The sequence below is a fragment of the Charadrius vociferus genome, unplaced genomic scaffold, assembly GCF_000708025.1.
Source record: "Charadrius vociferus isolate BGI_N301 unplaced genomic scaffold, ASM70802v2 scaffold52, whole genome shotgun sequence".
Taxonomy (NCBI): domain Eukaryota; kingdom Metazoa; phylum Chordata; class Aves; order Charadriiformes; family Charadriidae; genus Charadrius; species Charadrius vociferus.
Genome location: NW_009647572.1, coordinates 4,903,016 through 4,917,123, shown reverse-complemented (window position 1 = coordinate 4,917,123; position 14,108 = coordinate 4,903,016). Strand labels below are relative to the sequence as shown.

Sequence of the window (14,108 nt, the reverse complement as noted above, 5' to 3'; positions counted from 1 at the left end):
GGTATTTCTACTAGAGGAAGTGGTTTCTCTGGGATTTTACTGTAATCCACAGGATTTTATTTTTATTGAGCCTTTTTCCTGCAACTGCACTTGGTAGTAGTTGTTTCAAAGTTCAACCATGTACAGAAAATGAAATGTAATAGCAATCATGTTTACTTTCTATTAAAGTATGGATTTTTTGAAGAGACTAATTTACTGGGAGAATTCTCTGTGAGACCATTTTACACCTACAATCTAATATCAAAACCCAGTGCAACAACCTTTCTTAAAGACAAGCAATCTAATTTGACACAGATAGCTATCCCACGCTATATATTTTTGTTAGTATTATATCTGAAGCACTACATAGTTGTCTAAGTGTTTCTATCCTGAGCTTTTCTTTGAGATTTTCGGGGCTGAAATATTCTAGAACTTTTTTCTCTCCTCTCTCATTAGCCTGGTCCCTTTACACACACTTTTCAACTTCCACACAAATTTGGCATTCCCAGTCTTCCAGAATTTCAGTATAGTCAAACTACAGGTAGGATAGAGGTAGCAGAGCTATGAACTACCAGTTCTGGAAAAATTCATTAAAGGTATATGTCTGCTCGAATGGTGCCATCCATAAATCACCCAAGATTTCTCCATATTAGAGGATTTTTCACCTAATGTATGGGCACCTTTCAGAAACTCTGTGGGGAGTAGCAAGTATCCAGCCAGCAAAATATAGTCTGACTAGACCTCTACTGCTACAGAATTACTCCCCACCATCCCCAATGACTTTGTGTTATGAAACAGAAAATTTGAGAAGAAAATTTTGAATACAGCTGGTATTCCATAGTGCTGAGTATGTGAAAAGCTGTAAATAAAGCTTCCTGATTCAAGAAGGACAGAGAACTGCTGGAGAGGGTCCAGCAAAGGGCTACTAAGATGATTAAGGGATTGGAGCATCTTTCTTACAAGGAAAGGCTTAGGCATTTGGGTCTTTTTAGTCTAGAGAAAAGAAGACTAAGGAGGGATCTTGTCAATACTTATAAATACTTCAAGGGAGGGTGCCAGGTAGATGGGAACAGTCTTTTTTTAGTGGTGCCCAGTGATAGGACAAGAGGTAATGGGCACAAACTTGAACATAGGAAATTCCTTCTAAACATGAGGAGGAACTTCTTTACTTTGAGGGTGGCAGAGCACTGGAACAGGCTGCCCAGAGAGGTTGTGGAGTCTCCCACTCTGGAGACATTCAAAACCTGCCTGGACGCCGTCCTGTGCAACCTGCTGTAGGTGACCCTGCTCTGGCGGGGGGGTTGGACTATATGATCTCCAGAGGTCCCTTCCAACCCTGACCGTTCTGTGCTTCTGTGATTTACTAAACTGCATATGAACAAAAAACATGTCATGAGAATATATTACTTTAAAGAACAGAAAGCATAATTTGAAACACTGTGATTGTTCATATGGTTTTATCTCTTTTTGGTTTGAGAGAATTTTAATCTTTTGTGTTTACATGTTTATCATTGGCCATGGCATTTGGAAGGCCTGTGCAATATTGCTAGAATATAACTCAGCTTAGGAGAATAAAGCAAAAGTGACTCTTCAAAACCAGAGGCTGACATATGCCTTTAAAATGGTGATTTTCTGGCTCTCGATGAAATTTCTCATGTACACAGGTTATAATCTGTGGCACTTGTAATTTAGTTCTTATTTCTAGTTTGTCCGGTAGCTATTATTGTTCTCTTCCAGTGGTATTTTAGAGGATTTGCGCACAATTTGAACATTTATTAATGAGACCAGGAGGCAAAATACAAATTAATATTGAGATTCTTTTAGGCTTAAACATGATGAAACAAGATAATTTTTTAGATGATATCTTTTAGTATTTTTTCTTCAGAAGATGTATATTTGTACTCAAGTACTTACTCAAGTATACCTTCAGAGAGGATTGTTGTTTTGAACCAATGATGTTGATTACTGCTGTGCTTTATTATTATCTTCCTGTTACCTTTGCTTATTATTATCTTCTGTGACTGAGATATTCCCAGATTCCTTATGTTATTTTATACTTCGTAATATGATTATTACAGGACCTTCTGTCACAAAGATGTAAATATTTCACGTATATTTAATGTTTTTATTGGAATAACTAAGTTAAATTTCAGACACAATCCCGCCCAATCCAAATACATTGTAAGAAAATAATAAAATAGTCTATTTAATTTTCTTTTTCTGATTTTGAATGGGTTTTTTTTGGACGCAAAAGAAATAGTGAACCCAAAATATGTTTATTAAGATTTCATCAAAATCACTATTTTTGTTTACGGAAAACAGGAAAAGAAATAATGAGTGAGGAAAAAAAAGATAATCTTTCTGTATTGTGCACCACTTAATGAGAGTCTATGTAGTCTCAATTAGAAGACCAGTAGTAACTTAATGTTACAGTCAAAAGTATGTTATGAGCAAAAAGGTAAACACACCTAATACAGAAAGCCACCAATTCACGGTTAGTTGCATTAAAATTGTGACTCTTAACTGTATTTTACTTAGACTGTTAATATGGTTAGTCCAGTTACAGTGATATTACCATTCACACTCCAAATTATCAAATTAATGCACAAGTCTCAGTAAAAGTATAGTTTAAAAATGTCACACAAACACTTTCAAGTATCTGCCCTTTTCTCAGTGTTTATGCTGCTCCTTTGGGTCCTAAGGTTGTCAGCACCTCTCCTCCTCAAAAAGAAGGGAAATGGGTGGTTTAGTGAGTTGTTGGCCTCCTGAATTTGTCTCTAGAAGGACTGTAATGTTGGTGGGTTCTTCTTCCTCACTCTCAGTTCCGCTTGAGGCTAATTTAGTACATATTCTAACTTTTGTTTTTTCCTTCTTCTTTGTTCGTTGATTGACAACTTAACTTTTAATCTGTATTTATTACTTTTTTTTTAATATGTTAGTACGTTCTGTGTTCTTCTGAACTTATTTTCTCTTAGTTAGCCTTAAAATCTTTTCGTCCAACTCCCCAGCCAGTTGTTTTTTGGGTTTTTTTTTAATGACCATTGCTAAGTTGCTTATAGGCATGCAGTCTTCATTATCCCTTTTCTATAGTCTTGTAAACCACATTATTATGTTAAAGTCATAAATATTTCATTCTACACAGAATAATTACTTTTTACTGTATGTGTAAGAACTTTGATTATACCATAATATTATGCAAATATAAACAAATATAAGGGATATAAGGAGAACTGTAAAAAATTAGGCAATAGTCACCTGATCATTAGAAAAATTGCTGCAGTTAAAGAAGCTAAATCAAAACTCCAGGCAGGCAAAGAAAGTTCAGACAAAGCCTGAGAAATTAATCTTGAGGCTTTGCAGAGGTGGTACAGCTTGTTACTAGCAATGGCAATACCAGCTTACAGGACTACAATAACAGCTGAACAAACATTCTTGCATTGGTTTTTGTCTCTTTGTCTTTGTCTTATTATTACTTCTAATTAGCAAATTGACTAGTTAGGAAGTCTAGCTTTAGAAAAGGTTGTAAAGGCTTGTGGTTTTTGCTTCCTCATTGCAGTTTTTCAGGTTATATTCAGTGGTGCTGTACTTTATTGTTTTAATATTATTACAGAATTTGAAGTCTTGGCTGCTTAAGCTAGAGCAAAATCACTAAAGTTTCAAGGAAAAAAGAAGGAAAGAGAAGTCTGTGGGGAATGCACCTAATGTAAGGTGAACTCACAACTAGGAGCAGTAGTACCTGAATTTAGCAAGCTGGGTAGAATTTACATATCCTAAGAAAGTTGAGAATAGCCTTGTTAGGGTTGCATCCTTATCTGGACTTTTCCTTTTCTTGAAATCAGAACTGAAGACTTGGATTTCCATAGAAATTTTGGTGTGCACCCCTGCATGCTACATCCATAGCGGATTCTTGCACAGTCTAAATGATACTTTTACCACTGTGATCTGGGATTAGAAAAGGCATCATGGTAAGAGACAGTGAAGGTGTCAAATGGCAAACAGTCAAGAAGAGGTGGGGAGTACAGTCTGTAAATCAATGAGTATTTTAAAATGACATATTTTGGAACCAGGCAAAGCAAGAGTAATATAAGTCTCTATACTAATAAAGGTGCATTTATCCCAACCTGTTAGGATGGAATGAGCAAGATAGATAGTTGTAAATACCACTGCAGATAGCACTATCAAGCTTAGGCTTATCTTTCCTTAATACAGTGCCAAAACTAATCAGTCTCCATACAGCTAACATACTAACAATGAGCAGACTCTGAGGGAATATGCTTTTATCACAGTAACAGTGTCAAAACAGTATTATTCATTCAAAACTTATTTTGCAGATAAAATTGCTATGTCAACAGAATGACTTCTCAGATGTTCAATTAAATATTTAAAATTTTAAAAAAATTAGAGTTAATGCCTAAACAGCTTAGGTTAGGGAGAATAATATGGATTCAATTCAACATAGCGTCTGTTATTGCTACAGCAAGAATAATAAATAGAACATAATATAGAAATAAGATCAACTATTTAGATTGCTGACATCTCTTACTCATGTCAGTAAATGAAGTATGTTCCTCAAAGAATTTGTGCCTGTAAAGTACTGATTTTTCTTATAGTTAAGATTGTGTTTCAAGGGGCTAAACTTATTTTCTTAAGTAAAGAGAGTAAATAATGTCTGTAAGCGAATTGGTTAGACTCTTTTTAAATAGATTATTTCAGCATTTCACTTTTGCAACAGAAAGTGTAGCCTCTCCGTTCACCCTTTGTCCCTATCTAACCTTGATGAGGGTAAACCCATTAACAAGGGCAGGTTATTCTCTGCAAACAATTCTGTTCTTCCTCAGTGAAATTCATGGCTGCTGTGGTAACTACAGAATAATAATAGGCAATGGACAAAGTTATTGAGGTTGTTTGCAGAAGTCAAACATCAAGGTGCTTTTGAAGTGAGCCTTTAAGTTATTATAAAAGAAGCCCTATAGCATCAGTGTTATTTGCTATTTAGCAAAGACTTCTATCACCCAACAATACCTGTTTTTTCCTTTTCAACACTAGTCATGTTGTTCTGTAAATCAGGTTTATAGGAAGGATATTTCTTTATTAGTTTCAAGTCAGATGATGGTCAGTAGAAGTAATCCTCTGGGCAAAATTATTCCCAACCTTAGCTTCAAACAAGTTTTGATTCATTTATTATATTCTCAGTCTGCATGCAGACCTCCTACTGACATCACTAACAAGCAATGCACTAAGAAAAACACAGAGCTTTGAAAATGGGATGTTATTTGTGTTTGAGAAGAGTATTTTAACATTTTTCTCTGTACTAATGCTGTCACATTTTATATGCAGTGGTGGGGTTTGCTGTGGTTTTATGTTTTGGCACCAGCCTGTAATGTGTATGCCATCATGCTGTATACTCAGGGAACAAATCCCCGTGGCAATTCTACATTTGCAGACCCCTTTATGGGATAATTAAGATAAAAGATATTATGAATTCCATAAATAGCCAACAAACTAAACAGAAGTATGTCAAGACTTAAAAAAAATGTAGCTAAATTCTACCAAAATGGAGTTGTCACTTACAGCCTGTCCTTTGCTTAAATGTAGGAAAAAATTTGCAATGGATCAGGGAAACAAGCGATCCCTGCAAGCGATCAAGGAAGTGAAATATGATGCTTAGACTGCAATTTCAGGGATCTACTTCAGATTCTTTTAGATATTGTGGGTTATTAAGCAACCAAATTATATTCAAGTAATTCAGCACCTGCTTCATCAAGGTACAGAATACGGAATTAGATATAGACCACTTCAGCTTCAGTGATTTGATTATGTAGTAGAGAGAGACTAGTGAATATACATTAATCCTATGAAATCAAATCAAGAAAATTAGCTGAAGATATTCCTAGGGGCCTATTTGGTGTCTATTTGCATAAAATGCAGAATTACCTGCTTACTGAAATAACTTTTTTTTTTTTGTGATGAGTAATGGAACTGAAGAACAGAGTTTACATAAAAATTTAAGCAGGAGTAGACGGGTTCAAACCAAAAATCCATTTAAGTCCTGTCTCTGACAACAGCCAATACCAGATCATTAGAGCATAAGAACAAAACAAGTATATAAGTTTTCCCTCAGTGTTTCCTGATGCAGAGTATAGAAACTACACTGTTCCTTTGTTTATGTTCAATTATGTGTAATGGACTTTGCTTTTATTATTATTTTCTGAACCAGTTTGTTATTCTTTTCTGGTGTCTTCAGTGTCCTGTATAATGTATGCAAGTATGATGTAATCGTGCATATTCTGAAGAATCATTTTCTTTTTGTTGGCTTTAAAGTTTTTTTAAGATGATGTCATCTGATGTTTCCTCATTCTTATGAGAAATGATGACATAATAGGCAAATAAAGCCTATGTATTCTTTATCCATCCTGTTTGTAATTTTATAGACTTCTGACCCTGTTGTCTCTTTAGAAGTCTAAGTTATTTCATCTTTTCCCATATAGAGACATTTTAGTATTTCTAACCATATTTTTGTCCCGGTTGCAACTTTTTTATTGGTATTGGATACTTTATATTGGTGGGAAGCTTATACCTTGCTATCGTCTCCAGAAGTCTAAACAAATAATTTAAGATGCAGCAGTCTATCCTGCAGGTTTTCAAATGAAGTGAGATTAACTGCATACCAAATTACTTAATTTCAGTGTTATGTACGGACATTGAAGGCCTGTCTTATTATCTCAGTCTGAAAATGTGTTCTAGTCTCAGTTATTCTTAGTCTAGCCATTTCATACCATACTGGGAAAAAAGCCTTGTTTGTAATTTTCTTAAGATTTTCTAAGCAATTCAGTTATCTAAACTATGCCACCTAGAAGTGTTTCATTTGTAAGGAATATCAGTATTGACTTTTATTTTGATTTATTGAAGTAAAACATTAATAAAGTAAAATTATTGAAGTAAAACCAAGCAATAATAAATAATAAGATGCTAAAACATGTTTACAAAACATATGAATGAACTGTAAGTAGTCATAGATCTTCAAGAATGTGTGTTTCAAATAATTCTATCAGAAATACATTTTCATCCTCAGGCAAATATTTATGATTCACAGTAATTTCCATTTCTGGTTGGAGAAAAAATGGAATTTTGAAGGACAATGACAAATAGAAATCACAGCAAGTTTCAAAAGGCAACTATCCTGGTGTGGTTAGTGTACATAGCTCAAATCCAAGATACAGCTTGTGTTTAACTTATTCATAATAGAACTTGAACCTTGTTCTGCTGTACCCAGAATAACTAATAACCAAAAGCTTTTGGTGGATTAGAGAATGTCTCACCTGCTTTATGTTTTTTTGTGAATCTGAAAAAACATTCCTAGTTCACGTTTGTTACAGGCAGTGCATTTCAGCAAGCTGTTTGAGTTCCACTAAATGTTCTAACAAAAAAAAAAAGAAATTGTCACTGAAGCAGTTTTTCTTTTCCTCTCATTACATGCATGAGACACTCCTCATGCATGCAAACTTCTCTGCTTTATATTCTCTCGTTGCTGTTACAAATCATCACGTACTTTGTATTTTCCACATTTTATTTTATTTGCAGCATTTAACAATCTCTCGGGTTTATATTTTGGTTATAGGTTTCCCTTGGACTTTTGCATGCTCGAGCTACTCATATCCTCTGGCCTCCACAACGCTGGCAGAAGTTACAGCCAATGCTACCTCCGGAGCGCAAACCACTCCAGAGAGAGCAAGAGTGATCTGCGTGTTCAGATGGAAAAACACTGAAGTGAAGCTTAACCATGAGTTAAGAGTTGCAGTGGTTATACCATCACCTGTAAGAGCTTTGCCAAGTGTGCTTTAACATCAGGTACATCAGCAAATACATGCGACATCTTCATGTTAAAATGCCACTTTAAGCGTAAAGGTTTTTTGGGTTTTTTGTTTGTTTTCTTGTTTGTTGGTTGGTTGTTTTTTTTTTAAATCTCAAACGGCAGCACATTGTGCATTATTTTGGTTTGAAATAATTGGTTGTATAAGGTTTGAATGTTCAATTTTTCTGGGAGCAGTAAAATGCTTGACTTGTTATGTCTGTACCTGTGCTTGCCTGGATAAGAAATTATTAAAACCTTCAATAAAGTGTTTTAATCTTTTACATTCACCTTGTTTCTTTAGTAACTAAATGGAACCTTTATTATTATCATTGACTGCATATGAAAAAAAGAAACAAACACATAATATGCTTTGGATTGTCCTATAATTCCTAATACTGAAGAATCAGTACTTCTGTAGCTGAAAAGTTAATAATATATGTCATAATTTTTTTCAAAAAGCTAATGAGATTTTTTTTCTTTTAATGCAGCTTGTGTTTATTATTAAACTGAGTACATATTACTTATTTTTAATTTCTCTTTCAGGAGTGTTTTATATAAACATTCCTTGTATGTCTTGCTGAAGTAGATATTCAGTCAAAGTATGCAAATTATATTGCAGTGTATGAAGGCAATGTTTCTTTCATTTCTCAAGTATAGTAAGTCATTGTTAGTATTGATTGCCACATTTCTTTCAAAGTATGTAATTAGATTATCAACAGTATACAATTAATACTATAAATATATAATTCCTATTATAAATAGACTGTGAATATGAAATAAAGCTTCTGCACACACTGTAAGAAAAAAGAACTCGAAAAATGACACATTTCAGCTGCAGATTAATATGAGCCAGCTTATTTTCATATTTATTGAATTTTACTTCAGATAGAATAGTACTTTAAAAATTTAACAGATCACACAAAAGATCTTTAAACATGTCAGCTAAAATCATGCAATTATCAGAACTTCAGGCAAGATGAAAATAAGTCTATAGATCTTTGAAGACACACATCTGTGTATCAGATGATAGGTTCAATCACCATGAAAACTCTCTATTACCATCTAACCTTCTTAAATGCTTCAGCTCTGTAGACTCTCTGAACACTTTACTGTCTCTGTGTGTCATGATCTTTCCTTGTTCCAAAAAGCTGTTGCATAGGTTTCTGAACTCCACTGAGTTAAAACTAATGCAGTTTGTCTGGGTGTTAATTGCAGTAAATTCACAATTATTTTGATTGGCATATGGTGATTGAAAACAGTATTTTGCAATCTTTTTTCTTCAAATTAATTAAGAAAACTGAAATGACTTCAAGAAATTTACTGCAGTCATAATTAATTTTGGTGACAAAGATACAAATACACATCCATGAAAGGATAAAGAAAGAGACAAACATAAAAGTAGTGGAAAAAAAACCCCAGATTAGATATCTTTAATTTTTTCGGTTGTTCATGTCTTCATTTCGCTTCTTTTCGCTAGTTCAGTCCCTCCCTCCTCCTTCTCTTGAATATCAACTGGGCAGAATTTCTTACATATATTAACAAGCTGGAAAATTTAGTTGGCTCTTTTGATTCGCAAAACCAGTGCCAGAGAGTCATTAACAAAACAAAGGCATTTGTTCCTCAGTTATTATCTCGATTATGTTTTTCTATTCATGTTGTCTAAAGATACAGCCAAATGTGTCTGCATTTCCATTTCCAAAAAGATCCTTTGAAGTTCCTTAGGATTGCAGACCTTATTTTCCCATGGAGAAGGAGGATCCAGATATGTGAGAATAAAATTACAGATGAGGTAGAACCAAGGGCTGCATGCAAGCTCCTAGGGGGTGCCAGACCTTGCAGCCCAACAGAGGCAAGGCTGCTGCAGCTCCATGTCCCCAGGTCCATCCAACAGCAAGGCCAAGCATGCATTTTCCCTGGGTGCACACGTGCACGCACAGTATGTTACATCCATATACATGTGACTGGCCACAAACATCAACATAGATGAACCCACTTGGTACTCACATAACCTCTAATGGCACCAGTGACCTCATCCTGTTCCTCTCGCTGGCTGATCAGGATGAAAATACGAAAGTGGGAAATATATACAAATATGTACAGGACCACAAAAATGATCAAAGGGCTGGAACACCTCTCCTATGAGGACAAGCTGACAGAGTTGGGGTTATTCAGCCTGCAGAAGAGAAGGCTCCAAGGAGACCTTATTGCGGTCCTTCAGTACTTAAAGGGGGCTTATAAGAAAGGTGGGAATGAATGTTTTAGCAGAGCCTGTTGTAATAGGACAAGTGGTAATGATTTTAAACTGAAAAAGGGTAGATTTGGACTAGATAGAAGGAATAAATTTTTTTACAATGAACTTACTGGAACAGATTGCCCAGAGAGGTGGTAGGTGCCCCATCCCTGGAAACATTCAAGGTCAGGTTGGACCGGGCTCTGAGCAACCTGATCTAGTTGAAGATGTCCCTTGTCATTGCAGGGGAGGTTGGCCTAGATGACCTTTAAAAGTCCCTTCCAAGCCAAACTATTTGATGATTCTATGATATACAGTGTGGATGTCGCCAACATAGACACCCATTTTGCCCAGTATACAGAATCCTAGTCTCCCTATTTGCTGGCACCTGAACAAACAAGCTCTGAGACACCCTCCGGTGGATCCCTCCAGTAACTGGGCTTAGACACCCAGTCCATCCAGGTCCATCCAGTAGCTGGGCCCGGATCTTCACTCTCCCCATCCACACATGTACACACACAAATGGGTCTCCCAATCGAACTGCTGTCTCAGCAGCTGGCTGGGACCCCATGGTGCCTCTGTTAGCCAAAGCCATCTGTGGTCTCACCTCTGGGGAGACCCTCAAACCACCCTCCAGACCGTGTGCCCTGCTGGCCAGCTGGTCTGGCTTGGTGCTAGCAACTGTCATTCACTGACGGCGCACCCTCATTGCACCCCATACTGGCACCACAGACACAAGGGCCTCCCACCCCTCAACCACCCTAACCACTGGCACTTAGACCCTCCCCACGCATGCACACAGCCCAGGGAGCTCTGCAGCCAGGAAAATTGCTAGAAATGGAGTTTAATTGAAGATGAGACAGACTGCACTGATCAGGGTCAGGCATTGATAGACCAGCACCTGTTTATGTGCAATTGGCTCCTTTCATAGCCTTGACTCTCTCTATTTTTCTGCATTTGATTTTCCCTAAACCACCCTTGTTTCCCCGACTTTGCTCCCCTAGACATCCCACAACAAGTCTTGTGCAGTACTGAAATGCTCTTCCCCGCAACTTACAGCACACCCCATAACCCTGGGCAGTGTCACCAGTCTGGGGAGCTACCCAGAGAGCCTCCCCACTGACTTCTGGCATTGGCTATCCCCTGTGGGGTTGGTGCAGGAGCTCATGCCCCCTGTCGTTACTCTTCTGTGCTCCTTCATGGCTGTGAGGATGAGACCTTCACAATCTGCAGACTCCTATAATAGCTACAGAAGAGCTAAGTGATGGTATTATTTGGCTTCCCCCAGCTGCCATTGCTCCTCTGGGCTCCTTCATCTGTGTGGAGAACAGCTTTTTATCACACAACCTTATAAAAACTATGAAAGTTTAAATGTCCCAAATATTCAACCGTGATATGCCTCAAGAAATATTTATTCATCTATATTTGCATACATATATTTATAAATATTTATGAATTTATACTTGGCCATAGGATATACTTGATGGAATGATGGAATAGAGAATATGCCTATTAAGTTTGAAGATGTTACAATGGTTGTAAAGACTGTTGTCTTGTAAAGACCATTTTGAAGAATGGTATTAGACTGCAGTGAACTTAATTCAATAATGATGAGCAGAGAGTCTGGTGGAATAATTACCCATGCGCATGCTGGATTAAGTTAAAAGAAAATTTGGAGGTTGAAGTGGATTGTAGCTTAGCATGAGCAACAATATGCTGTTGTGAATAAGAAAAATGCCACACATTGTAAACAGCAGTACAAACAGAACACAGAAAACAATATTTCTGCTTCATTCATCTACAGTATGAATTTAGGCACCACATTCAGACAAACATATGAGGGACAACTGGAGTCTTTAGAGAGAAGCAACAACAAAAAAAGAGAAATCAGAAAAACATGATCTATGAGAAATGTTGGAAGAACTTGGGTTTACCATTTAGTCCAGAGAGTCTCATGCACAGTCTTCAAAATCATGAAAAGTTGCTGTGAAGTGAAAAAGAATCATTGGTTCTCCGAGTCCATCATGTACAGGAGGAGAACTAACAGACTTACAATGCCACAATAAGACTTTTAGGCTAGACATGGAGAAAGAAAAATTTAAATTTTAAAAATAATGAAACATTGGAATAGATTATTTTTCATTGCAAGGTTTTAACATTTTTTGTCAGGCCTGTTTGTACTTTGAGATAGGAGGATGGATTAACTAGACCTTGAGATCCACATCAGCTATTTTATACGTTCTCTGGCTAGGGATTCTGTGATTGGTAAACTTGGTGTTGCCTTTGATGCTGGGCAGACAGGCAGTTACATCAGTATCTACTTCCTTTAGACTTACAAGATTCATTATATGCAAGCCTAACAGTATTACAGTAGCCTTATGTACCACTTGCTTGTAATAAGCATCTACGGAAGCTGATTCCTGTAAAAGAAGCTATTTTGCTACATATTGGCATCAGATTAATGTGTGTGACATTTTACATCATCACATAGCTTAGCGAATGGAAATAGCTCAATGAGATCATAAGCATTTGAGTAAGATAACGTAACGGATCATCCAGAATGCAGAGCATGATAAGCAAACCCATATTGCCAAAGCAGAAAGGACCAAGCAGCAGCAGTAACACACAACCACATATTTAAAGCTGTTATTATTTTGTTGATAGAATAATATATTTGATTTTCAGCCTTCAGATGTGAAACACATAATGAGAAGCCTGTTCTGGCTGTAATGAAATCAGCGGCAAAATTCTCAGGGACTCAAGCCGTCATGATTAGCTTTCTAAGTCAGCACCTTCCTCTCCAACCACCGGCCTGCTGGTGTTTTGGTGCTGGCTCACATCGGCAATGTAATAAGGAATTGGTTTCAGGGTAGTTAAATTAGAATAACGAGTGAGAAGTAGGACATTAAGAAAGAAGAAGACATTAAGAAAAGGATGACAGAATATTTTAAACCTTGATTTGTTTATGTATGATAAGTCACATAAATACCTTTCCTATAGCCCAAGACAGAATTATCTTAGGTGGATGCCAGACTGCACTTGTAGAGCAAGGAGAGATGTTGCAAGTTGATCAGGAATTGGTACTCTTAGCAGATGTGAGCAACTGCATCTCAGAGAGTGACAGAGCAAAGCTATGTGCCTCAGCAATGTCTAAGCATCACAGCCTCTTATAGAAAACCAAAATGCCAGTTGAGAAAGTGGAAAGCTGGTGCAAAGAATGAATGATCATCTGATGCATATAAGGATCCTCACTTAGGTGTTCAGTGTTCCCTGTGACAAGGAAACACTGTAGCAGGAGATGTGTTGAGTTTCGTTTCTTCCATCTATTCATCCTTTAGGATAATGTACCTAGATGATGCAACGTGAAGACTAGCAATCTGTCATGGCATGCACAAAGCACTAGCTGTTCAGGTCCGAAGCCATTACAAAATGAACAATTTAGTGAAGAACTATCCAAAGAAAAGAAGGTAAAACCAAGGCAATAGATTGTGCTTTAGTAAACAGTTTACACTACCTGGCTCCTTAAGTATTAACACTAATGAAATAACACTTACTGGATGTCAAAGATCACATACAAACTCAAAGTTACATCATAAATTCAAGTGATGACATATCAGCTCTTGCTATGCAGAATTTTGATTTTCACAATTTTTTTTCATTCCTTTAGATTTGTTTACGACACTAAAGTCAGAAAGAGGTCTGAATGCTTCTAGCATATTACAAGTAAAATAGCTGTCAGAGGCATCATTCCGTAGGCCATCAGGAGTCTAGCAGCTGATGAACCTTCATGCTTTTGGGCAACTTTGGTGATCCTTTGTTATTTTGCTATAATATGGAATAATCCTCTCTCTTTGGAATATTTTACCATCATTACTTTTATGATAAAGAAATTTATTACTTTCTTCCTCCCCACACTAACATGGTCTATTCTTCTTATCATGGGCTATTAAGCATTTTGTTCAAGGTCATATAAAATAATCAAGATAAGTTTCAAAAAATCCCAGGATTTCTCCTTCAAGAAGTCTCCCGTTTCAGTAGCAAGACTGT

At 36.7% G+C, this 14,108-nt stretch overlaps 1 protein-coding gene across 1 annotated transcript in view; it reads left to right on the top strand.

Moving 5' to 3' along the window:
• Window positions 1–7,884, top strand: part of IMMP2L (IMP2 inner mitochondrial membrane peptidase-like (S. cerevisiae)) — a 472,429-nt gene extending 464,545 nt beyond the window's left edge. Inside the window, exon 5 of the mRNA XM_009880868.1 lies at window positions 7,598–7,884. Coding sequence (XP_009879170.1) covers window positions 7,598–7,717 — 120 coding nt within the window. The 3' untranslated portion in view covers window positions 7,718–7,884. The remainder of the gene's footprint in view (window positions 1–7,597) is intronic.
• Window positions 7,885–14,108: the final 6,224 nt, after the last annotated feature.